The sequence below is a fragment of the Eucalyptus grandis genome, chromosome 8, assembly GCF_016545825.1.
Source record: "Eucalyptus grandis isolate ANBG69807.140 chromosome 8, ASM1654582v1, whole genome shotgun sequence".
Lineage (NCBI taxonomy): Eukaryota > Viridiplantae > Streptophyta > Magnoliopsida > Myrtales > Myrtaceae > Eucalyptus > Eucalyptus grandis.
In genome coordinates, this window is record NC_052619.1 from 29,917,012 (window position 1) to 29,942,042 (window position 25,031).

At 39.8% G+C, this 25,031-nt stretch overlaps 3 protein-coding genes across 3 annotated transcripts; all 3 read left to right on the plus strand.

The window, feature by feature from the left end:
* The first annotated feature begins 1,825 nt into the window (after window positions 1-1,825).
* LOC108954897 (thioredoxin-like protein AAED1, chloroplastic) lies at window positions 1,826-7,882 on the plus strand. Its single transcript, XM_039300899.1, has 7 exons — window positions 1,826-2,231; window positions 2,993-3,039; window positions 3,128-3,242; window positions 7,061-7,105; window positions 7,180-7,239; window positions 7,337-7,432; window positions 7,513-7,882. Exons 1-7 carry the CDS (start codon window positions 1,926-1,928, stop codon window positions 7,630-7,632), a joined length of 789 nt encoding a protein of 262 aa, XP_039156833.1. The 5' UTR covers window positions 1,826-1,925; the 3' UTR covers window positions 7,633-7,882.
* Window positions 7,883-16,246: 8,364 nt separating this feature from the next.
* On the plus strand, window positions 16,247-17,091 carry LOC104414039 (short-chain dehydrogenase ptmH). Its single transcript, XM_010025032.2, is given in 2 exon segments — window positions 16,247-16,909; window positions 16,912-17,091. Coding segments are annotated over 2 exon segments (843 nt in total).
* Window positions 17,092-20,430: 3,339 nt separating this feature from the next.
* LOC104414040 (AP2-like ethylene-responsive transcription factor CRL5) lies at window positions 20,431-24,128 on the plus strand. Its single transcript, XM_010025033.3, has 9 exons — window positions 20,431-21,103; window positions 21,417-21,945; window positions 22,357-22,439; window positions 22,595-22,603; window positions 22,738-22,826; window positions 22,937-23,010; window positions 23,143-23,193; window positions 23,315-23,391; window positions 23,486-24,128. The coding sequence occupies exons 1-9, from the start codon at window positions 20,818-20,820 to the stop codon at window positions 23,680-23,682; spliced, it is 1,395 nt and encodes a 464-aa protein (XP_010023335.2). The 5' UTR covers window positions 20,431-20,817; the 3' UTR covers window positions 23,683-24,128.
* Window positions 24,129-25,031: the final 903 nt, after the last annotated feature.

A 25,031-nucleotide genomic window follows, 5' to 3' on the forward strand; every position in this document is an offset into this window, starting at 1 on the left:
CAGGACACGCAAAGATATCTTCATATGGATCAAGGGATCGTGAGCTTATGTTTGTTAATCTGAGGTTTGAACCGGTACATTCAATCTTTTCTGGTTTTTCAATCATAAATTAGAATTCAAGTATGGTCTGTAAAATCAAAAGAACTCAACAAACCAAACTCGCCAACTGAAACACTGAGTTCTTACCAGTCTGCAAAAATCCAATAAACATGCACTATATATACGTATATTTGTTCTTTTGGTTGTTGTAATACCGTCAGGTAACTACCCTTCATATTGTGTATCACCAAAAGCGATCCGAACCTGGTCAGTCTCCAGTTTTTGTTGAACTCGGTTTGCAAAAGAGCTGAACTGAATCGCATGAAAATGGGTACAATTTGCATATCGAACGAAATAACAAGCTCCCCAATATTTCCATAGCTAAATTATGGTGATCTCCATGTCTAAACCTTCATGGAACCAAGTAAAAACCAAGTCTTCTTCTGCTTCTCTCAGTCAAAGAATTTGATTCTGAAGAGTAATATACATCGGGCTCTTCGCTAATCCCACAACTGCAATGACCTCAAAGCCTCAAGTGCGGGTCAAAAGTCTCAGACAGATAAGTTTTTGAAATATCCCATCTTTCAGTACCTTTCAGGCCTTGTCCTAATGCGGCTGTCCAGAACATAAAACGAGTCTTCAAAGTCCTCCAATCTGTGTATGACTTGGGAGCCTTTCTGAAAGCAGACACTTCAATTGGGAATGATAGAAAGTTTCTTTAAATTTCATCATGTTAGTATCTCCTGCATCTACTATTTTGGCTGCTAAAATAGGCCACTGCTTCAGGGGGAAATTTTCTACTGCAGTAAGGATCTGAAGCTTTGACGATTCTGGTCTAGGAAGCATCCTCAGATATGCTAGAGCCGATGGCAACAGAAGAGAAAGGCCTTCGAGTCGCACCTTCTGTTCATTCCTCGATCAGACCCACCTTTCCTGACAGATAGCGAGAACTTGTGATGTTGTGGACAATACGCGAGCATGAGAACTCGTTAGTTCAGCATAAGCTATACAATGACCAGAAAACAAACAAAAAAGAGACTAGGTTCCTGATCTGCGGATCCTTGAATACTATTATGGAACATAAGTGTTGGCAAGAAATTGCAGAACATCGCACCATATGAGCAACAATTGAAAACGTTATATGCAGTACATCGTTCCCCAACATCACTGTTTCCGGATATCGAATGCATAATTGCCAAATTTGCATCCTTATTATGTGCTATTGGGGCTATGGAGACTTAACGGCAATGGCCTCTACAATATCTGGGTCACTGATCGACTCTCTTTTGCCATGCTCAAACTTTAACGGAGAAGACGAGAATACATCAGATACTATTGCTATACATATACCCCCTCATTCAAGCACAAGAGCTCGACAGCACCGTGAACCGGGCACATGACCAGCCGGCTCAATTGAGTGAAGTAAGGCAACCGGTCGCAGCAAGGGAAGAGAGACTAATTCCATGTTAGCAGCTCATCTTTCGTCTGTCAGGACCGTTCTGCAGGGATCCGCTGTCCCGGTGAGCTCTAGCGCACGAAAGGATCGACAGGCCCGACACAAAAAAGTAAGGTCTTGCAGTTTTACACTTGTCATTTTTCCCTCTTCATGCTTTAGAACATTAGCCAGAGGTGGGGTGCAGCGGCCGGAAGATCACCGCCGGTCATGGTGGTGCCCGGTGCCTCCCCGGCGGCCCAAATAGTGCTAGAAACCAAGACATACTAAAGTCACGCATTCAACTGTTTACTGATGTGACAGCATACGACATTTCAATACCACATGAAGTGAAGAAAAGGGGACAAGGTAGCCAGCCACACGTGCATTGCACTCCACAAAATTCCTCGTTCCTCATACGAATCGAAGGCGAGGACGAAGAGCCCGTTTGGCCATGGCGTCGTCGGTTTCTGCTCAAGGCCTGCGCTTTCCGCCGACCCTCTTGGCCTCTCCTCCTCCGAATCCCGGGTCTCGGCTTCCCTCCGCCCGTGCCGCTTCGCTCGTCCGCTCTCCTCCAGCCGCCGCTTCTGTCCGTTCCCGAGGGCCCGCTCGCCGGAGCGGCGCGGTCCGGTCGCGGGCCGTCGCTGGAGCTTCCGCCTCCGGAATCGGCCCCGACGTCGGCGACGTCCTCGGCGACGTTCGCATCTTCACCGCCGCCGGTGAGCCGGTGTTGTTCAAGGATCTCTGGGACCAGAACGAGGTTTCTCCTTGTACCCATTAATTTGTTCTTGGGGGACGATGTTGTTCTTGTCTCTTCTTGATTAGCTTGTCACTCTTTCGCCTGAATTTCCGCTCGCAATTGCCTCTTGTGGGAAATAAGGCTCTGGGCGTTTGCCAACTATGGCGCTAATTCGACCCCCACAAAACGATTGTGAGCTACTCTCTGCAAGATATACTTGAAATTTAGAGCAAAGTGTGTCTGAAAAGATGCATACTTTCCTCACAAAAAAAAAAAAGAAAAAAGATGCATACTTTGGCCACCAATGGTAACAATGGAGTAAGCTGTCTGTGAAGAGCATCTTTCTGTTGGCTTTGATGTCCCAACGATTGGGTGTCGAATTCCCCTTTTCAGGGTATCATTCCCTATTGAAGTGTTGAGGGAGTGGCATGAGATGAGAAGATGAGACTGCCCTGCAATTCCTATGCTTTAATCGAACATTGTAGTTCATTGTATTGGTTAGTAACAAGAAGCAGCCGGTGCTCAAATTTTTGATATTGTTGCAAAATCCCTGAAGTTTGTCAATGAGTTCTGTTTGTTGAATTTTTCAATTCGCGCTGCTGGAGGAGCTGAAGGAAAACAGTATATGATGCACCAGCAGCTGCGGCTGCTTCTTTTTAGACTCAGTTGTTTCATTTGCTTCTCCTTGAATAGACATCATCTTCACCACTTTTTCTTCATGTTGGCTTTTATCTCAAGGACAATTGCTCTCTCAAGTGTCTGACAGTTTAATTGCCTTCTAGGGAGTGGCTGTTGTAGCAATGTTGAGACACTTTGGATGTATCTGCTGGTAAATGGTGCTCATTTCTGGCTATTACTGCAAAATTGGATAGCTCAGATTCTGCTATGGCTCATCCGTTGTGTTTGGCCTTTTCAAGTTGGGAGTTTGCTTCAGCTTTAAAAGAATCAAAGCCCAAATTTGACTCTGCTGGTGTGAAATTGATTGCTGTTGGTGTTGGAACTCCTGATAAAGCTCGCATTCTTGCTGAACGGGTATCTTTTCTTTCTTTTGATTGCAGAAATCTTTTCATCAGCATATATGTAGGAAGCCCTGGAGTTAGTATGAGTGTGATTCATCCATACAGATATAACAAGACTATGTATGATGTTTGTACTTATAAAATACACATTATCATGGCACCATAAATGAATGATGAGAAAAATGTTTCTGTTTTTGGAATACCCTTTTGGTCAGATATTCCTTTGCTTCCTTAAATATTTCACTAGCAACATGCTTAATAGTGGCCCTTCATAAGCTTGATGAATATCTAATTTGAGATAATTAGCAAAGAATGACTTCCAGGTTAATTTGTCCATCATCTTAAGGTTAGTTATTGACATCTTTTAAATGAATTCATCCCTGTTGTCATCTGAATATAGAGAATCAAAATTATAATGAGGACATCGATGTTATTAAGCTAAGAATTTGATCTCACTCATGCTTCAGCATATGGGGCTTCATTTGTTCTGCAGTTCAAGATTTGAGGTCATTTGAAACATTTTGATGACTCATGTACCACATGAGCATCCTTTTACTGAAAATTACATGAAAGACCTGAATTTGTGTCGGGCTTCAATAAATGAACTTTGAAATTGAAAAGCTGCAAATGAGACATTAGCATTATCCAAACATTGATGTGAACCCTACTGTGGGACAACCATCGCTTCTTACCTTTAAATTCATCTAACACGTATGACATCTCTACTTTACTCAACAGAAAGAAGTCCAGCTCATGAGCTAGGATGTCTTCAGAAACAAAATAGACTGAAGAAATCTTTCTTTTTAAACCCCTAAGTTACTTCTTATCGCTTCTGCTTGTTCAATTTAGACCTTAGGTTTGCTTGTAAAGAGGTTGACTTCTTTTCTACCAAGTAGATGGACACTTCATGCCTCTTGCAAGTGTTTTAGACAATACACTTTCATGCTTCTTGAAAGTGTTTTAAACTAAAGATTGGACGTATGAAAGTGAGGAAATCTATTGTAGCCAGTTCCGTACATTCGATGAATACAATGAATTCCTTCGTAAGAGGAATACATCCCTAGGGAAAATGTTGGTCTAGTGGAACAACAGGGTCCTTCTTATAACATTGTAAAGTAGAAGGTCTAATCTGAAATTCATCCACTTGGTTACAAGCCCATGTTACTGAATTCAGAGATTTTGACCATATATTGAAAGCTTAAGAAAAAATTTAAAATAAGAGATTTTAACTAATTTTTACTCTAACCCACCGGTGGGCAGTTGTCATGGTTCAGGCTTGCTCCTTATCGCCGAGGTCGCAAGTTCGAATCTCCAGGTTCTAGGGTCTTAAGTGGGGAGCCATGGTGGTTGGGTCCTGTGCTAGTCTCCCCCAAGGTATAGGGCCCGGCCCTTTGGTGCCGTTCAGGCACAGGGGGGCCGTGATGGAGTCCTCAATTACCGAAAAAAAAAAAAAAAAAAAAAAAACTAACTTTTACTCTAAAAACCAACAGTGATCTGTGAACAAGTTAAAATTAGCAATTAACCATCAATATCACTGAAAATTTTGGAGGGGTCAAATTCAGAGGCAGAAACTGGCAAAACAGTGGATTTGAGATTAAAGAGGGCCTCTACCACTTTTCACTGTTGGCAACACGATGTGGGGGGCTTTGAATGAGCTTGGATTGTATTTTCAGGCCTGTAACTTTATGGGTTCAAAAGTATGGCCTGATCAAAATTGGAGTGTGCAAACTTCCTTTGTTTAAATGAAATTGGTAGAATTTGATCGCTATTCTGTTGATTTGTTTATAATTACACATTTGGATTCATATAATGTAAGAAAAGAAGGCTCTTTTTCAGGAAAAAAAAAGGGCCGATCTTTTGATCAATTGGGGTGGCCCCCCTGCCTGCCCGGCTGTGCAGACACCAAGTGAGGTTGCATTATTACCTTAGATTAGTGCAGCTGTACGAACTTTACCCAGCTTACATGATAAGACATAGTTCAAGCCTGTGAGTTTGCCATTTGACATGACTGCCTGGGCCCAAGTCAATCCAAAGCATGCTCTTAAAACTTCTCTATTGTGCTGCTATTATTTTTCAGAATGAAGGAACAGATAACTAGTTTCAGATTTCCACATGTTCAGATAAAATTTGTCCTGGAAAATTTAGCAGTCTCTTTTTGCTTAGCAAGGGTTAACAGAGAAGTTAGAGGCACTGTGCATAATTGATTGAAAGATACACATTTCCTGAACATGTGGATAAGTGTTGCACAAATGTTTAGCTTGCCCCAACTAGTAAAAAAATTTTGCACAAATAATTTAGCTTGCTTGACTGAGAAAGAAATATAAATCCGTCCTTGAACCTAAGAAAGCATATGCCCTGTAAATTGTTATAGGTCTACATCTTGTCTCTTTTCTTTTCTTCTTCCTGGCTAATCTGTGTGATGCCTGAGCAAAATATAATAGGAGAGGTTTATGCTAAGTACAATGTCTTCGTTTGTCTCTCATTCATTCTCTTCTAAGGTTAATGCTCCTTCTAAATGTGTGGCTCCCATGTGATTGATGTTCTTTGATTATTCTTATCAGTGGCAGAGCAAGGGGTTTTTGCAATTGGGGGCAAAGAAAAAAGGATGAATTTATTTCATTGAATAAGAAAGTAAATACACATTAAAAGTTAATATTGTATTTTTGCCCCCAATTTTTAAAGTTGATATTTTCATCCATGAATTTTTTATGGTCAATATTGCATTAAATATGGCTCATAACTCTTGTGCATGACCAAGTTGAATCATAATATAATTAGTTTTCAAATGGAAGCAACCAAGAATATCTTTGAATTTCAACTACCAAGAGTTGTATAAAATGCATAGTAGCAATAGAAGTTAAAACCACATTAAAACTCAAGCCATAACTTTTGCAGTTGATTGAACTAAATCACCATATAACTGCATAATCCACCTAAAGAATCCAAAACTAACCCAAAAATACCCTTGAAACTTAAGTCACATGCAAGAATGGCAATTGAATTGAAGTTAATGATAGTTAGTCCGTACTTTCAGAAGCAATGAAGAAGCCTATGGATTAAACTTCTCAATCTTCACCGAATCTTTTTCGGATTGAGCATCTGAATTGTCAAGTGGGTTATAATTTGGATTGTTGGTTTCTATTAATCAGTATCATATTTATTGTTGGAAAATATAGTGGCGTCAGTGGCTATTAAAATGGCAGGATCAAATAGGTAAATAGCAAAAAGTTCATAGTTATTGAAAACAAATTTATGTTGAGTGGGTTCATCTCAACAACATGAAGAGATGCCATTGATTCTTATGTAATGAATGTTGGACATCCGATTTTACCATTGGTATGTGGCATCCTTTCTCATTTGGGTGGAATGGAAGTGACCCTTAGTAATCATGTATTTGCATTGAGACACTTATTCTCTTTAGTTCCTTTTTGAGAATAACCTAAAATGACACATCAGAGCCAAGCCTCTACCCTTAAGCTTGAATGCTATATGGTTAGCTTTATCTTAAGAAAGCTAGTTTGGTTGAAAGATTTTCTAGTTACACCATGTTCTTTGGATTCTTTCCCTCACCTAATTCATGACATTACGAGTATTCTGCTAGCATGCTGTGTTTGATTTGCCAGTCTTATGTGGATCGGCTATTTTTAGACGCTTAAAGAGTGAAGAGCAGTAGACTTTTGGACATGCCTTGGGAGAATGCAACTTTTATTGATCAACAGGAGAATGTCAACTCTGTCTACTTTCTTTATTTTAATAATCTGTGATTTGCCTGGCATATACTCCAGATGATTATCTCAGCTGACCTACTTTTCCTCGTGTCACAACTCTCAGTTACCATTTCCGATGGATTGCCTGTATGCTGATCCTGATCGCAAGGTTAAGTATGAGCACATCTATTAGAATATTCTCTTTAAACTTTAGCTTGACCTTTCCATGTTTCTATGCTTCAGTCATATGATGTTTTGGGCTTGTACTATGGTCTTGGCCGCACATTCTTCAATCCAGCGAGTGTAAGCCTCAGCTTACTTCTTGCTTCTCTGTTCAACCTCTTCCCATCATATGAAGCTTTTATTCACAATATGTAGCTCACCTTTTCTTTCATGACAGGCAAAAGTCTTTTCCAGGTTTGATTCTATTCAGAAAGCTGCGAAGAATTATACCATTGGAGCCACACCTGATGACCGAAGTAGTGTTCTCCAACAGGTTGGATCAGCCAAACTTTAATCGTGTAGGTTAGAATTCTTGGTGTCATGCTTTAATTAGGTTCATATTTCTTGTGCCAGGGTGGAATGCTTGTCTTCAAGGGCAAGCAACTGTTGTATGCTAGGAAAGATGAAGGAACTGGCGATCATGCCCCTCTAGATGATATTTTTGATGTCTGCTGCAAAGTCCCTGTATCATAGAGTTCTTGGTACACGCGCACATGTTATATGTATTTGTCTAATCTAGAAATATGGCAGCACCATTTGTCACATACATATATGTATTTCATGTAGAAATATGCCTTGACTTGTATCATTATACATCCGATACTGCAAAGCTTGCATCATGTAGTCACACTCAAATTTGTACAATAATACATGCGCATATCATGTAGAGATATGCCTCTTTGAGAATGACCCAAATTTATTAGTTTGGAGTTAACTTTCTGCATAAGGTGCTCGTAAGATGCGAATGTTGTCTTTGTAATATGATAAGCCCCTGAGACTAGTACAATGCCCGCATCATGTAGAATACTCTGGGGTGTTTTCAAGTAGAGCAAAAATTTGATACATTTTGGCCAGATATTCAGGACATTCCGACGCAGGATGCTGGAGTGCTATGCAATTGCCTCAGTCAATAATGAGAGAATGTTTTGTCCTTCATTGAACTCCCGATATGTTAGATAGTGGTCATGTTGATTTCATCGTGATTCTTGGAGCAGTGAGCTCAAGTGGTATACTTGTTCTTCTCTTCTGAACATATGTTCGCCTCAGGGGATAGGTGAGTTATTCTTTGATCATCAACTAAAAGGACTAGAGGACTAAAGGCCCAAATTGACTTAAGTACAAGATGTCCCTCAATCCCCAAGATCAAAACAGAAATGATGCATCATCATCTATTGTTTCATTTAAGATTGTTCTACTTGACTAAAATTGTAATTGGATGCTGGTGAGAATCGGCATCTGTTGCCGATGATTACCTGCATTGGCGGGGCTGATTGCTTGAGACATGCTTTGGAGATGGATTTCCTTTTCCTTTTCGAAAATGATTTAACAATGCTGGTGTCTAGAAGGGCCCTATTGGGGAAAAGATAAGTCGAGGTTAATGACTGTTAAGCTGCTGTTGCATATTTTCAACATCTAAACAAAAGAAAATGTAGCGACTTTAGTGTACTGATTTTTCCTTGATATGTGCGGTTAATGATTTGGGGATTGATCATTTCCTTAGTGTACTAATTTTTTCTTCGTTCCCTTTTCCTAGTTATTTTATTTGAGCACTGGCGGGGAGTCCGAAATTAAGCCGAAAATTTGACCCGACAACGCTCAATGGCAGTGTTGTAATCCTTGTCCACTGATTTAACTCCATACTTATTAAAAAGAAGAAGAAGAGCTGATATAACTCTATGGCTGATGTACGACACTATCATCAACCTTCTCTTCCTTTCTCATTTGCTTTTGTTTCTTTCGTTGCAAAGATGGGAAATAAAGAGCTTCCATGTGGAAGTGTGAACTAGTTGGGTGGTCGTCGTTATGTCTAGGAGTCGTATCTGATAAAGAATTTACCATAAAGACAATGCAGTGAGAAAACCTGACCAAACATGACATCCCCAGTCTCATTCTTTGTGCTGCGACGAAGACAAAAGCCAAAATTAGGGGGAAAAAGAAGTAAGAAACTTCAAAGGACATCTCCATACCCAATGTTTCCAATTAAAGCCGACATGAAAAGCACATCCTGTACATAAAGAAAGATAGGGGAAACTATTTGGTTCTCAGGGCTGATGTTGGCACATTTCACATGGGGCATTAAATAACGTTAATCTCTATTTGATCATATGAGTAATTCATATTAAGATGTAAAATTCACATCATCTAACGGTTTATATAAATGGACTAATATACATCAAGACTACTCGATAGAACTCTTTCAACCCACCATATATTTTTCAATTTGATCTTCCCAATGATTTAGTTTTTTTTTTATAAAATTCTGGTTCAGAACTTTCCCTTTATGCACCATCTTCAATTTAAACGTCAGAGATGTGCAGAGCATGTGGTGACTGGCCTTTGATGGATGGGGCAAATCACGGCCCATATCTAGTATATTCCAAGAATGGTAAAGTTGACTTTATCAAATCGCGAACGACGCTGGTCACGATGGAGTTTTTAGTTCGCAACGCTATGTATTTACCAAGTTTTACACCAATACTTGGAAAACGATATATTATTTCCAATTAAGAAGTGGCTTTGCGTCAATTGTTGTCATAATTTATTTTATGCTTCTAGAAAGCAGCTACGTTTGCTATTGAGTTGAAATCAGAAATCAAATTGATCAAGAATCTAGTGTGGATAAAAACATCCGCTTTAGACACGGTTTTCGATATTTTCCTTTTCTTTCATATGAATAAGAAACCAATTGGCTTTTGCCACTATTTCATGTCACACACATCTCGTTAAAATTTTCTTTTTCACTTTCTAATTAATCAAAATTTTGCAAGGCAATTTGATATTTTTAGAATCCAAACACTTGAAATTTTTGTAAATTGCAAATGAACACGTAAAATCCATATGTGCATTTTCACAAAATCTTTTTCAAACATTTGAATGATATGGTAAATTTGTATGGGGAAAACAAGTCGAAATAAAGGGAGTCCCAGTGACTTTAAACATATGCACGTACTCTCGGGGCAGCCGTCTATCAAATAAAGAAAAAGAAGCTAAATGAAACACTGAAAAAGCTGAAGAAAGACAAAATGGCATTGCCTACTGGAAGTGCATCGACCAGTTGCATGGAGAAGAGAATCTTTCTTGAATGGGACATGACCACTGTTGGCCTTCGGATGCCTACAGCCCTTGCAGTTCAGAGACAATGACATCTGCGTAGGACTGCAAAGCAATTGAAAGAGAGCAACAGGGACAGCAAGTCTGCAGAAAAACTGGCATCGCGGGTCATAATATCTAACCATTCTTGTACGTGAATTCGTTTCATCTCGGTCATTTGATATTGCAGGTTTTACGTAAGACTTACATGATCTAATGACCTAAGACTCACAAAGCAAATTTATGTGAGTGACTAGGTGAACATAAGTTAGTCTATTTGTCGGCGTGCCACACCAGTGTGAAAAGCTATTTTCATAGACGATGTTAAAGAATGAATGATATGGGCATCAAGAATGTGGTCATTGTTCCACATCCCATATAGATTTTCTTGTTATGAGAAGAGGTGAGGTGACATTAGGAACCAACCAATGATTTTACTGGCTCTACAATTGTAATGACCTAGTCCTACAAGGGATGGACTAGGAACACGCCTCATGAGAACGGCGATGGGGTCAAAATGAATCGAATCCCATATCGCCTGAAAATATGAGGTGATGTGCTATTTAAGAAGTGGCACCGATCTTAATTATCAGCAACGCATTTTAAAGTTGTGCAGCTTCTTACCTAAAGCGGACAATATTGTTGGCAAGTGAGGCCAAAGATCAGCCCTTACAATGGTATCAAAGCCAAGCTTAGTTGGAAACGTGTGATTCGGGAATGAATTAGGAAGTTGATCGGCCTATAATGAGGACACCCCATGAGGATGGCGACGGGGTGAAAATCGAATCACATATCACCTATGGAGAAGGTGAGGTGATATGCCATTTAAAGAGTGGGTACCGGTTTTAACTATTAACTATATGTTTGAAAACCGTGTGGATTCTAGCCCAAAGCAGACAATGTCGTTAGTAAGTGAGGCCAAAGGTTGGCCCTTACAATAATTGCGACAAGACATGATTATTATGCAAATTGAAGCCGTCTATATATATATAGAAGATTGGCTAAAGACATTTTCTATGTCATCGTCACAGAAGTTCGAGACTGATATGAGCACGGCTCTCCATGCGCGCACACGAAAAGAGAATTACTTAGTTCGATGCACTAAAGAGGAACTTCACCTCTGTCGAGTCGCTCTCAAATTCGCTCTCGTCGAAGACGGGGACATTCATGTCCTAGCCATTTTTATCAAAACTACATCCAACAGAAGATAATCTTTGAAACCGGTAGATCTTTACATTTCAATCAAATTTACAGGCCGAAAAGCTTAAGAAGGCCACTGCATTTATGCAGAACCCATTGATATGTTGATCGACGAGTTAGTAATAATTTAATATTCTGGTCTATTTTAGTGGAAAAGAAATGCAAGCTGTCCTTTTTTTCTTAAAAAAAAAAGGGAAAGAAGATAAATTCCAAATCTCTTCATTGGTCCAATTTTGATTTTCATGCCACTGTTCTTGTTCCAGTGTCAAATTATCAATCCCGATTAATTATATTTTGGTTTAAGCCATTATTTTTCTTAGGGGTTAAGGCTGCAATCATCACAATTAGTTAACAAATTAAATATCCATTAAGAGCGAAATATTTATGACATCCCAGATTTTTGGTCATATTTTCTATTGAATAAATCGGGCATTTCATTTACTCGTCTATAGAGTTGTTTTCAGAGTTGATCAGTTTTGAGATAACTAGACTATTCAAGGGGAAGTTATTAACGAATTTTAATGCAATAGACTTGAGAATTCGACCAGGAATCAACCTCTCAACCATGCTCATATTTAGAGGCCATTACGACATAGTTAAAAATCGATTTGAAATTAGAGATAGATCTGTTCGACTAAGATGTGTGGCTAATCGTGGGTGACACTACTAAATTGGAAAATTCTCATCGACCGACCCTAAACGATTCTTCTATCATTTTGGTATCTTGTATCCGTATTTGAATCTCGAGATTTTCACGACAACCGAGAGTCACCAATATGTTGAAGTGGGTTTATTGTGGCTCGAAGAAAATCAACACAGGTCATTTACATTAAAAATTTCTAAAAAACTACTCGGTAGCCTAGGTCACGCTAAAAACATACCGGAGTGAAATTAACTACAAATTCAGTCCATTTCGAAATTGAAGATTCTATCATGTCACAATAAATTCTAGGAACGTCGATTCAGTCTCAGAATATTTTTTTGCAACCCGAGACTTTTTGAAAAAAAGTCGGCATATGACCGTTTTTGTTCAGAAAGGCTGGGGATTATTTTTTGTTGCAAAATTGGAATGCAAGATGGATCTATGGGTGAGGAAAAATGTCAATTGAAGCATTTAGGTGCCAAATGAAATCATGAGGGCCAAATGAGGTTAAATTGAAGTGAATCAATTGTCCAATTGATGGTGAATTATAACAAATTCGTATGCCCCCCTTAGCCTAGCCAAAATGCACCATTTCAAGAGTTGTGGGTGTGCCTTGGTGGCTCATGGATAGCCAAGGAAGATGCTTGGCCTAGGATGAGCCTTTGGGAGGACAATTTTGTGGAAATTCAAGGCTAAGAGGCCCTCCAACCTTATCTCTCTCCCTTTCTCCCTCAAGCTGCATCCACTGTCCCTCTCCCCTCCATTTTCAACATCCACAACAGCCAGCAAGTAGAGCAAAATCAGCTATAGCCATTGCACACCAGGACCGTTGTGCCATTGTCATTCTTCTATCGGAGCCGCGCCGCCTTGCCCGCACACACCACCACCTAATCTCGTCGCCCCTCTTGCCTCTCACGTGATCCAGCAACTATTGCAGGTCTGTTGGAGCCACACCAAAGCTCCTACAGCCACCATGAGTCGTTGTGGACCGCCCTCCAAACCGCCGAAATCCCCCACTGGTCCACCGTTGCCCTCACCACACCAAGCCAACTTATTTCTATTTTGCAGCCCTATTCAGTAAGCAGAAAAGTGGGTTTCCAGCAAGCTTCCAAGCCCGTTTTGAGGTGTTTGTGAACCTCGAATCCTAGGCCCTCTTTGGAGAAAAGTGACCCTCACTTCGTTCCCGACATTTCAATCCTAACGGATTGTTAAACATATGAGTTTTGCTTACCAATCCTTACTTAGTTTGCTAATGATGTTTAGGGGTTGATTAAATTTAATTAAGTGCAGTTATGTTAATAGATTAGATTAAAATAATTAAATTAGGGATTTACCTATGTATGTTGGGCAAATGGTTAGTGTAATTAGCAAGTAGATAAGCTCAAATATTTATTGAATGAACCTTGGAATTTTTCCGGGTCCGTTTCAAAGTCCAATTAGGCATTACAAGCCTAAGTTGGATTTATTGCTATTTAATAATAAATTTTTGTAATTATTTAATTATTTAATTATTTTCCAGAAATCAAGTCGGGATAGCCGACGATCGGAATTTAATGCTGATTGCAGTGGTACTCTCTATTCATTTATATGAGTACCTGATTGTGTAAATTGAGTGAAGTGGTATGGATGGGTATTTTATTCAAAAAGAAAAGAATTGGATAATTCGGTAATTAAATGGGAAGATTATTGGGTGTCGGTCTATAGCACCAAAAATCTATTTTGGGGTCTATTGAAAATAGTGGGAAATTCAAAAGTGAAAACCTTGTACTTTGGCTAAGGCCGGCCGTGTACCCACACACGTATATTTTTAGCGAGAATGATAGAAATGGAAAATTGATTGTACGATCAGAACAACATATTATACCGGTTCGGTGACTCTATAGGTCATATTGGAGAAATGACGGTATATTGATAAAAATGGCAAATAGATGTACTATATGAATGTTATATTATACCGGCTCGAAGATCCTATAGGTCATCTTAGAGAAAGGACGGTATGAAATGCCAGCTCAGTAACTCTATAGGTTATCTTGGAGAAAGGACGACATGCCATAATGGCTCGATGACTCAACATGTCATCTTGGAGAATGTACATTATGATGAATATACTCGGTGACTCTATATGTCATCTCGGAGAATGAATATTATAATATACTAGCTCGGTAACTCGATAGGTTATCTTAGAGAATGGACATTATTGAATGGACCAACCGGGGAATGGTCTGATTGACATGTAATCAACTAAGTCGATTGATCAATGTTTTCAATCTGTGGTGAGTGATTAGGTGCCTATTTGAAATGTATTGAATTACGGGTGAAATATGAGGTTAAGGTAAGTCCTCTAATCTACATTGTGCTTAAGCAGCCTCTAAAGTGTATTGGTCCACTAATCGAGTCTTAGGGGGTAGAACTTGTTGAGACATTGTCTCATTTGTTATTGAATAACTATTTTTAGGTCCTTAGATGGCATTGGTGAAGGATTGAAGGCCTGAAGTGTAGATGATGAAGCCTGAAAAATTGACGATCCTAATGGACTAGTTAGTCATAGGGCAATTCTCTTTTGATGGGAGTCGATTCCCTTTTTGCAGATCTTGTTTTATGAACTTGTGATTTAAAATCTAACTTAACAATTAGCCTTGTATATATTTGCACTTTGATTTGCAATGTATATAGATGTGGTGGCTTTTAAAGTGTGAAAATTTGGAGTCCTACTTTCCTATCCCATTGTTTTATTGTCCCGGGATTTTATTAGATGCTTCCGCTTGCATATTAAAATGAAAGGGTTGGCGATGCGTCTTGGGACGTCGCTATTAATCGACCAAGGTGGGAGATGGGCATGTGCTCAAAGGATCGATGTGTGACAATATTTCTTTGATATCAATATATTTTTAGAAAGAAATTCAAACCAAATTACTAATCGTTGCGCTTCACATAATCCAAACTGATTATGAATATTCCAATCATCTAAAAATACTTCTCATAATGTCTAAAGATGTACGTCTATCTTGACAACACTCATGCAAACTTTATTGTTGCCTTTATATTTTAAATAACCTTAATGTCTTTTATGTAAGCAACCAGAACGTCTTGAAAAGTTTCTGAATCTGATGATATTAAGAATTTCTTGATTAGAGGAACAAATCTCTGAGTTTGTGATATTCATAACAAAGTTTGAACATCGTTTCTTCAAGAATACACCTGAAAATACTTTCATCGGATTTAATACACTTACGGAATGTTTTGTCAATTTTCAAAACATATTTGAAAGTTTTCTCCACAATATTAAACCTAGGGAGAGAAAATTTGGGCTCATATTGAATATGGAAAAACAAGACAAACCTAATAGTGGATCAAATTATTTTTAAATATTACGTATACGTGTAATGAACGGCCAATCGATATTGTATTGTGACCTAAGGAGACGCTTCATGATTCATTTAAAGACTAATGCAACAATAAGAATAAGATAACATTTTGTCTAATACAAAAATATTATTTGAAACTTTAGAATATCAAGGGATGCGATAAAGTCCCAAAACTTGCTGGTATTTTCCATTTGTCAAGCTGAACAGAGTTAATAACATAACTTAATTGTATCAACTTAACATGTTTTAGGACTCAATTGTATTTTTTGAAAGTTTTAGCACTCATTGTACTTCCATGATAAATTTTAGGACTTTTAGTACACATGGGGCCACCAATGATATCACTATTTACAATGTTAACCATTTCTTGATTGCTCGGGACCTAGAGAGCCTTTTCAATGACTGCGAAAGGCTACGTTGTACAAACAAAAGGAGACACATTCGCTTCCATATGCTCGACTTCTAGATAGCAGAAAAATAGAAGCCGTCCATGGTGTCTTTTCATGGCCGAAAAAACGATGATTCGCCGGCTTCATCTGTGTTCTCCGAAGCATATGTGGCGAATATGCGCCAACTCGCATAGTCGAATCAGCGGCGCCTAGTTCAACTCACCAAAACTCTCCTAAATTCCTTGGAAATCTCCTATATATAAAGTAAGTGATTTACGATCCTAAAAATACCTTAAACTGCTTTGTCCTAAACACGATTTACGATCCTAAGTACGACCTTAAACTACTTCGTCCTAGGCACTTGTGGACCTCGGCAACCACCAAGAGAGAGAGAGTGTGTCATGGGGGATCGGATGGTGGCTCTTGTCACCGGGTGCGCCAAGGGTGGCATAGGCCACGAGTACTGCAAGGCGCTGGCCGAGCGGAACTGCCGTGTCTTCGCCTCCGACATCCCTCGGCGCATGAAAGACATGTTGGAACTTGAGTCCAGCCATGGCGTGGAAGCCCTCGAGCTCGACGTCACGTCCGACGAAAGCGTGGCGTCGGGGATCGAGGGCATCATATCCAAGTATGGCCGGATCGACGTCCTCATCAACAATGCTGGGATCGGGAGCGTGGGGCCGCTGGCGGAGCTGCCCTTGGAGGCGATCCGGAAGGCTTGGGAGATCAACACACTAGGGCAGCTTAGATTGGTCCAGAAAGTGGTGCCCCACATGGCGGCCCGGCGGAGCGGCAATATCGTGAACGTGGGGAGCGTGGTTGGGACCGTGCCGACCCCTTGGGGCGGGTCGTACTGCTCGAGCAAGGCCGCGGTGCATGCCATGACGGACGCCCTGCGGCTGGAGCTCCGTCCCTTCGGCATCAACGTAATCAAGGTGGTCCCTGGGGCGATAAGGTCGAACTTCGGGAGCGCAACCACGGAGAAGCTGGGGGCTCACGGGTGGAGCCTGTACAGGCCTTTCGCGGAGGCGATCGCGGAGCGTGGGCGGGCTTCGCAGGGTGCACAAAATCAACGGACGCCACGACGTTCGCAAGGCACGTGGTGAGCAAGGTCTTGAGCCCGAGGCCGCCTCGGCAGATCGTGTTCGGCCACATGACCGGCCTCTTCGCCGTGCTCTCTTGGTCGCCGCTGTGGGTGAGAGACCTCTTCTTCTCAAATCGGTTCGGCCTGAATAGGAAGCTCTAAGAAATGTAGCGCGAGAGGGTGTGAATTTGACCGAGGTGATATCCATGCAATAACTCGGTGCTTTTTCTAAAAAGGCTTACATCACTATGCTCCATTCTTGTAATTTGGTTCCCTGCGAAGATCAAGGGGATTTAATTGCTAAGAAAGATTCTAGAAATGGTCAACTATGCAATTACAAAAGTCGACCTATTCATCATTGCAATTGTGGGAAAAAAAACACCAAATATGCTAAGGACCGATTATAAAATTAATCTAGAGATGTGTTAGCAAGATTTTCAGTACGGTGCACGGGCCTAAGACTATGTGTTGAAGCTAGAACTGGGAGTCACGAGCTTGATTTGCGACTTCACTAGGAGATTGATCTTTAGCACATCAACCGGGTCATGTATGCTTAAGTTAGCACTAGAACTGGGACATTCGGAGGAGGGAGGGAGAGAGATCTTAAAGTTGAGATTAGTGTATTTGTAGATAGAAGTGAGGAAGAAGTACATCTAATTCCCAGCTTACTATATATATGTTACCGTCGAGGAGTCGTTGATTGTATTAAATGGGTAACAGTCCATGGATAACAGATGATGAAAGGGGCGACAAAGCATGCATACCATTTTAAGGCCATTAAACACCCAAAATTGTAGATTATCTCTCATCAAGATTAACCTGTCGTAAATTAAGTATATTCTTGCATCGAATATTCAAGATAAACCTCTCCGTCCTCAACGTGAAAGTTCAAATTAAGTATATTCTGGTGGGTCATGTCAATTGTCGGCTGCAAGCCGGTTCCAAAAAAAAAAAAAAAATATATATATATATATATATATATATATATATATATATATATATTCAAGGCCAATCTAACATAATATTTACTCGCTGGCTTATGAATGATGCATGTCGCAAAATGATTAGATCTTTAAAATCGCCCTTTTTATCACTTGCCCCCATTGATTTAGAATGTAGCGCTTCCTACTTTCCGTCGTTATTGACCTACACTGCTTTGATCAACTTTAAAGTCATTGGACTATTAATAAATGAAGGACTTCGTTCTCATCAAATATACTATAATTGGAATTTCATTAGCTGTGGACTTTTCTACATAAAAAAAAGTCCTACAGCTAATAATTTTATTCTCTTTATTTTTTTGACATATATTTATTGGTAAAGCATGTAAATTTTTTGTTTTTTGTTTTTTTGTGACGGCAGATAATTTTGTTATTAATCCTCTAACACCATTTAATTGTCAAATGTAGACTATCATGTTGTTACAGTTTTTTTAATTATTTTTTTTTTTTTACATTTTCAACTCTAGGCATGCATCCAAATTACGATGATCAGTTCTAGTTAAGTAGGTTCTAGACTAATGAACCAAAATTTACATCGTTAGAGTTGATTCCCGGTTTTCCGAACCGGGAACCAATTTCAAGGTCGACCAAGGAATCGGCCTACTTTTTGTTCATATGTTTTTGGGTGAATCAAGCATATTTATTTGTTCCTTGGAATGCAAAAAATTCCTACAACAAACCTGTGTGATAAGCTTATTTGTTATTATTTCGTCGAGGATTGATATAATCGTGCAAAAGATTCACTTTTTCCATTTTCCCGGAGTTCTTCGCCGTTTCTTTATGTTTTGTCCTATCACTGTTTTGAAGTGATAAAACCTAGGTCGAAAAAAAAGAAGGGAAATCATGTAATTGGTGATAAAGCAAGCTCCACATCAAACAAATTATGTAATTGGTGAAAAAGCAAATCATGGTTTTTAGCTAGTATGTCAAATATGTAACAAATACTTCCGTAATTTTCATCAAACAAATCGTGCCCTTGGCAGCGAGATGTGGATTTTCTATCTAAAACCGTCTCATTTTATGCAGTCATTAATACTTATTTTTGGAATATACACAACTATGAAATATAACCATCTAAAAGTTTTCAGAAGTGGGGTTGTTTTGTCATAATTCCCCCAAACTAAATTTTGTCTCGAAAACGCCCCGTGAACTCGAGACCTTTGTGTCGATAAGCTGCTAAGCTCTTCGCCAGTCGATGAACAAGTGTTCATCATATGCACGTTTTCCACAATTACGAGGTGCATTTCTGTTAAAAAGGAAAGAGAGGTAGAGTGGGAAGAGGAGGCTTAGCGGCAGCTAGGGTGAGTCGGTTCTAAGGCTGAAACATGAAACCTAACGAACAAAATCGGCCTGGAAACACCAATAACCAATTTCTTTTATGAAAATCAAATCAGAGCACTCATGTAATAGTAGTATTTGTAGCTCAGACTAGCTCTTCCTTGAACCAGCTTAAAACCGGGTAATTCAGGTCGGTTCTAGCTAGGTTGGACCAAATCTAGAGTACTCCCCCTTGTAAGGGCGGCACTTGGTCACTGGCAATCGAACCAGATTGCAACTGTGCCACTGGCGTCGAAACCTTACTGAGATTAAACCTGACATTTCAGATCATCGACCAATCTTCTTCCTCATATTTGCAAGCGAAGAGAGGATCGAAACCCATCTGGGCTTGCCAGTTTGTTCACATTGAACATAAGTGGAGTATAAAAAAGGAGCACGAACAGAAGGGAAAAAAAAAGAGAGAGGAGGGAATGGAGGAGTCTTGGTCTTCTGGATAAGTCATAAAGCTTTGTTCATTCCTTTTCTTTGTGCTCGTCAAAGTGGTTAGGTATTGGATGGCATGGGGCCATTTTTTGTGTGGACAGAGGAATTAGACAAAGGGAAAGTGGTCATTTGTGCACAATTTGGAGTCTTTTTCTAAAACACTTAAATAGTTAATAGTACGACCATTGACCATCACCCAACTATAATCCCCTAAGGTGCATAACATGAAAATATGGTGGTCTAGTCCTAATGATACTTTCAAATATTTATATCAGTAACAAGAATGTTTACTAAAACTTGGGCAATATTTCAATGGACAAAATCATACTAGAGATTGTTAGTCAGGAGCAAGTACTTCTTGTGTATATATATAAAACTCGAGCCGAATCATTAGATTTTATAAAATTATCGTGAGATTCATCTGAAACATATGATTTTCTATATATTAAACTTGAGCTAAATCATCAAATTTGATAAAACCCAAGTGAGATTCATCTAAAATATACGATTTTCAATAGTGGACTTCCACGTAAAGCAATTGCTTGGAATAATGTCGCAGTCACTTGATGGTAAACGGATATTGATATAAAGATTGAGTACCTTTACCAATTCTCAACGCAGATGCATGGAACACGAGGCATGCTATTTGGAGAGAGAGAGAAAGAGAGAGAGAGGGGAGCGTATATGCACAGTTTTTCCAAAAGCAAAAGGAGATGATGTCTCTTTCTCACACACGGATCCCCATGGCGTGCTGGAATTATGCCCAGCATTTCTTGCTGGAGCTCATTCCCTTTGCTTACTATAAAGCAACCCCCTTTTTGTTTCTCTCTACATGACTGCTTTTCACAGAGAGAGAGAGAGAGAGAGAGAGAGAGAGAGAGAGAGATTCAGAAGCACGAGTCTGGGACTTGTTTCCATCACTGCCTCAACTAGAAAACAAGCAACAAAAAAGCACCCATCATCGGTTTGTGCAGCATGGAAGTGAAGCGAGAGAGAGAGAGAAAGAGAGTAATATATGTTGGAATGATTAGTTTATTAGTGTCCCAATGATTGAGTTCTCCTTGCATATAGAGAGAAACTCGCCCAGAGTCTCACAAATCAAGTTCCAAAAACTAGACACGAGGAGATGAAGCCCATGAACAGTGATGATGCAGGGAGCAGCCATTGGTTGGGCTTCTCGCTCTCCCCTCACTTGAACATGGAGGCCTCCCACTCTTCTTACCACCGCCAACGGCAGAACCAAGCGCCTGTCGACTCTGCATTTGGTCTCTCGCCTCCGAACCTTGACCATGGCCTGTTGAGGGGAGTTGAAGGTGAAAGCTTTGGCTCATGCTCTGCATTGTCTGTAATGCCACTCAAGTCTGATGGGTCTCTCTGCCTAATGGAAGCTCTCCACAAGTCACAGGCTCAAGGTGAACTCCAACTTGCTGCCTGACACTGCACTTCTTCTGTTTTGTTTGTATTAATTCCCCCATTGCAAGTTTAGGCATGCCATGTGACAGAATTTGTTGGGATACTCATGTTCGTCTTTGAAAAAAGCACAACAGTGCCAAATAAATCTTTTGGATTTGTGTGGACAAAGAATAGGATTTTTCTGGGAACGTACAAATGCATTTTGAACAAATATGAGCTGCACGGTCAATTTTCTCTTTCTCTTGTCCTTTTGCTTCTTGTTCTTTAGGATATATCTGTTTTCTAATTACTACTTGGATTTTTCATGGGAAGCTTGTGCTACTCCACAACTGGAGGACCTCTTCAGTGGTGCAACCATGAGCCATGACTTAGAAAAGTTGTACCACCTGGAAGACCCACAGGATCACGGGCACAACCACCAAAATCACCTCAACCACATCTACTGGAGAAGGCAACACCAAGCCCAAGCTCAATCCCAACACTACCGCCATCTCTGCTCTGAAGAACTCACGAGCTGTAACCCCCTTCAACACATTCCTTCGAACAATGCAATGGAGATCAATATGATGAATGGAAGCATGATGGGTCATGGTGGGTCAGGATCTTGTCCTGTAAGCACAATGACATCTGGTGATTCACACTCGTTGAGCTTGTCGATGAGCCCTCAGTCACAGCCAGGCAGCATCACGAGCTCGCAGCAGATAGCTGACACGATAGCAGAGTGCGTTGCCCTGGAGACCAAGAACAGAGGGTTTGACAATTGCAATCAGAAGAAGATAGTTCATAGGAAATCTCTAGATACTTTTGGGCAGAGAACCTCTCAGTACAGAGGTGTTACAAGGTCACTTAATTTTTGTTTTCTTTTCTTGCTTCTCACCCTTGGCTGGTTTTCTGCTAAAAACATGATCATCTGCAATTTTTTCTCAAGTCAATTGCATTTATTCCTTTTTCTTCCAAATAGCACTAGAAATACCAATACTGGTTAACAAAATCGGTGTATGGCACATTCTTGTTAGGTGCTTAACCTTCACCCCCTTGTTTAGATAAGAGTTCACTGCTTTGCATAATTTATCGATTTTAGAAACCAATCTTAGTGTTAGTGTCCCTACTCACTAGCATCCCTTTTTTCTTTAACATGATGCTCTGCCTCCTCCACACTCTCAGATTCCTAAAATATTCATGCCAACCTGTTTTCCTCACTTGGTCTCAATAAGTCTCAACTCTAATTTCTGGGTATGTTTTGGCTTCTCAGACATAGATGGACAGGTAGATATGAAGCTCATTTATGGGATAGCAGCTGCAAGAAAGAAGGGCAGAGCAGGAAAGGAAGACAAGGTTAGTCAAGAGTGTGTAACTTTTTGTTTTTTGTTTTTCATTTCACTGTCTTTTTCTTTTCCAATTCTTGACACGTGAGAATAGCATGTGGCTGACTTGTGCTTGACTTGCTTTGATGTGTATGCCACTCTCAACCACCAATCAATTAAACTCAGTGTACCTTGGTAAGCCTTCTCCTTCATGCTTCTACTTTCAAATTTATCTCTTTTTCGTTTCATTCCAAAATATAAAAAAAAAAAAAGTCATGCTCACTTTGAAGTGGATCTTTCTGATTCTTCTCACTGAATTACGTTGACAGGAGGGTATGATAGGGAAGAAAAGGCTGCAAGGGCTTACGATCTCGCAGCGCTCAAGTACTGGGGACCGTCAACCCATCTGAATTTCGCTGTAATAGTCTGCTCACTTTTTCTCTCCTACGGTCATATCTCTTGTCCCTTTTTTTTTTTTTTTTTTTTTTTTTTTTTTCAGATTTTGATCCTTTTCCCTTTCTTTTTTAGTTGGATAACTATCAGCAAGAACTGGAGGAAATGAAGAACATGAGCAGACAGGAATATGTTGCTCACCTTAGGAGGTATCCCAACAATTTGGTCTTTCTTTCCTCTGGGGCATGCCCTTGTCATTTTCAATTGAATAATCAACCGATTTACTGTCATATCTTTAATGTTTTCCTTGTTTTGATTTTGACTGCATTTTTATTTTGCAGAAAAAGTAGTGGATTTTCAAGAGGTGCTTCCATGTATAGAGGAGTCACAAGGTCCTATTATTTTTCTTGTGGCCAAATACTACTGTTTAAAGTACATTCACTTTGTTTTTAAGCTTTGGCAAATTTTGCCAAGAGTATCTTCTGATTAATTCTTTCGGCTTATTAAATGTAGACATCATCAGCATGGACGTTGGCAAGCTCGGATAGGCCGAGTTGCGGGGAACAAAGACCTCTATCTTGGAACTTTCAGTGAGTCACATTAACATCTCATGATTCTCAATTTGTCGAAAGACATTATCAGATGAAAGCAATGAGTTTGCTTCTTTGTTGGGTTTCTGGTTAGGCACTCAAGAAGCAGCAGCGGAGGCCTACGACATTGCCGCCATAAAATTCCGAGGAGCAAATGCGGTGACTAATTTCGACATCTCGAGGTACAATGTGGAGCAGATCATGGCAAGCAGCACCCTTCTCCCCAGAGAAATGGCCAGACGCGACAAGGAGGTCGCGACCAGGTTCATCAATGAAGCTTCTGGTCACTGACCTGCTGACCAAAAAAGGCAACGGCCACACCTTGGTCATCAGTCTATCTACCAAACTAGCCGGAACAAAGGAGACCGTTGTCTTCCTAATTGGCACCTGATGTAGGAGAATTACCCGAGGTGGCCGCACTCTCATGGAATTCTTCCTCGTTGTTGACGAGCTTGAGAAGCTCACGAGAAGAGAGTCCGCCATTGACCATTTAAAACTCAGATCCAACTACCATCCCAATTGAGGACTCTTCCTAGGTTGCCACTTTCACTTATTCAACAGACTGATTGATTTTTCTCTTTCACTATGGCAATATGTTCTTTTCTTTTTGCATGGAAAGAGATGGGATGATGTACTTTTTCAGGTACATTTTCTGGGTTGGAGAAAAGTGTTTGTGTGGGGGTCCATTCAATGGAAGGAAATTCTAAAATTGCAAAGTCAATGCATCTCATTGATCAGTTTCGTGTTGTCTTTTGCAAGATGGTGGAGCAAATGATGAGAGGAAACTGAAAATGACTATGATGATGAAGCTGTTGACCATGATTACTGATAATCTCAGATGACCCTATTAATAATTATATCTGGCTTTGGTGTTACATTAAAGTATAGGACAAGCTCACACGATTTCCATCTGACCAATGATGGTTTTACATGTAACATACCACATGACGTTGCATCACCATAAGAAAGTCTAGCATCCTCATTTATTGTGATTCTTCAACATATATGGAAATCGGCAACACCATTGATAAGACGGTGATATTGTCCATCTTGTGATGTGTTGCTATTCGGCAAAATTATCTCATCAATAAAGGCTTGTGAGATCTAAGAATTCTCGAAATAACCATAAAAAAGTCTAGACAATATTTACACGCTTCAATCCAGCAAATGATGGTTTTAAATGTAACATATCATATAACTTTCCATTACCATAAAAAAAAGTGTAGCATCCTCATTTTACTATGATTCTTTAACATATATCAAAATCGGCAACCCTTTCGATGGGACAGTGACATTGTATATCTTACGTTGCGTTGCTATTTCATGAAATTATCTCATCAATAAATTTGTGAGAAATTTAAGAATTTTCAGGATAGTCGAAGAATAAGAGGTAACCCAAGGTAGATAAGAGTTGAGTACTTATTATTGTGTTTGAAAATATATATTGTTATGCTAGGGAGATTTGTACATGGTATCTATCATAGCTTTTCTCAAACTGACTTCTAGTTTCTTACATAACAAATGTAACGCACGGAAAAAACACATTATGAAGGGAATAATCTGTTTTAATGATGAAAAAGATATGATTTATGAGATGACATGATTTGTGACAGATGGGGCATGAGCACATGGTGTTTTGA

Excerpts from the sequence above, each read along its gene's own strand:
- LOC108954897 (XM_039300899.1), top strand. The coding sequence starts at position 1,926 with ATGGCGTCGTCGGTTTCTGCTCAAGGCCTGCGCTTTCCGCCGACCCTC. Across the intron at positions 2,232-2,992 it reads ATCTCTGGGACCAGAACGAG|GGAGTGGCTGTTGTAGCAAT; the intron begins GTTTCTCCTTGT and ends ATTGCCTTCTAG. Across the intron at positions 7,240-7,336 it reads CATTCTTCAATCCAGCGAGT|GCAAAAGTCTTTTCCAGGTT; the intron begins GTAAGCCTCAGC and ends CTTTCATGACAG.
- LOC104414040 (XM_010025033.3), top strand. The coding sequence starts at position 20,818 with ATGAAGCCCATGAACAGTGATGATGCAGGGAGCAGCCATTGGTTGGGC. Across the intron at positions 22,827-22,936 it reads CAACCCATCTGAATTTCGCT|TTGGATAACTATCAGCAAGA; the intron begins GTAATAGTCTGC and ends TTTCTTTTTTAG. Across the intron at positions 23,194-23,314 it reads ATGTATAGAGGAGTCACAAG|ACATCATCAGCATGGACGTT; the intron begins GTCCTATTATTT and ends TATTAAATGTAG.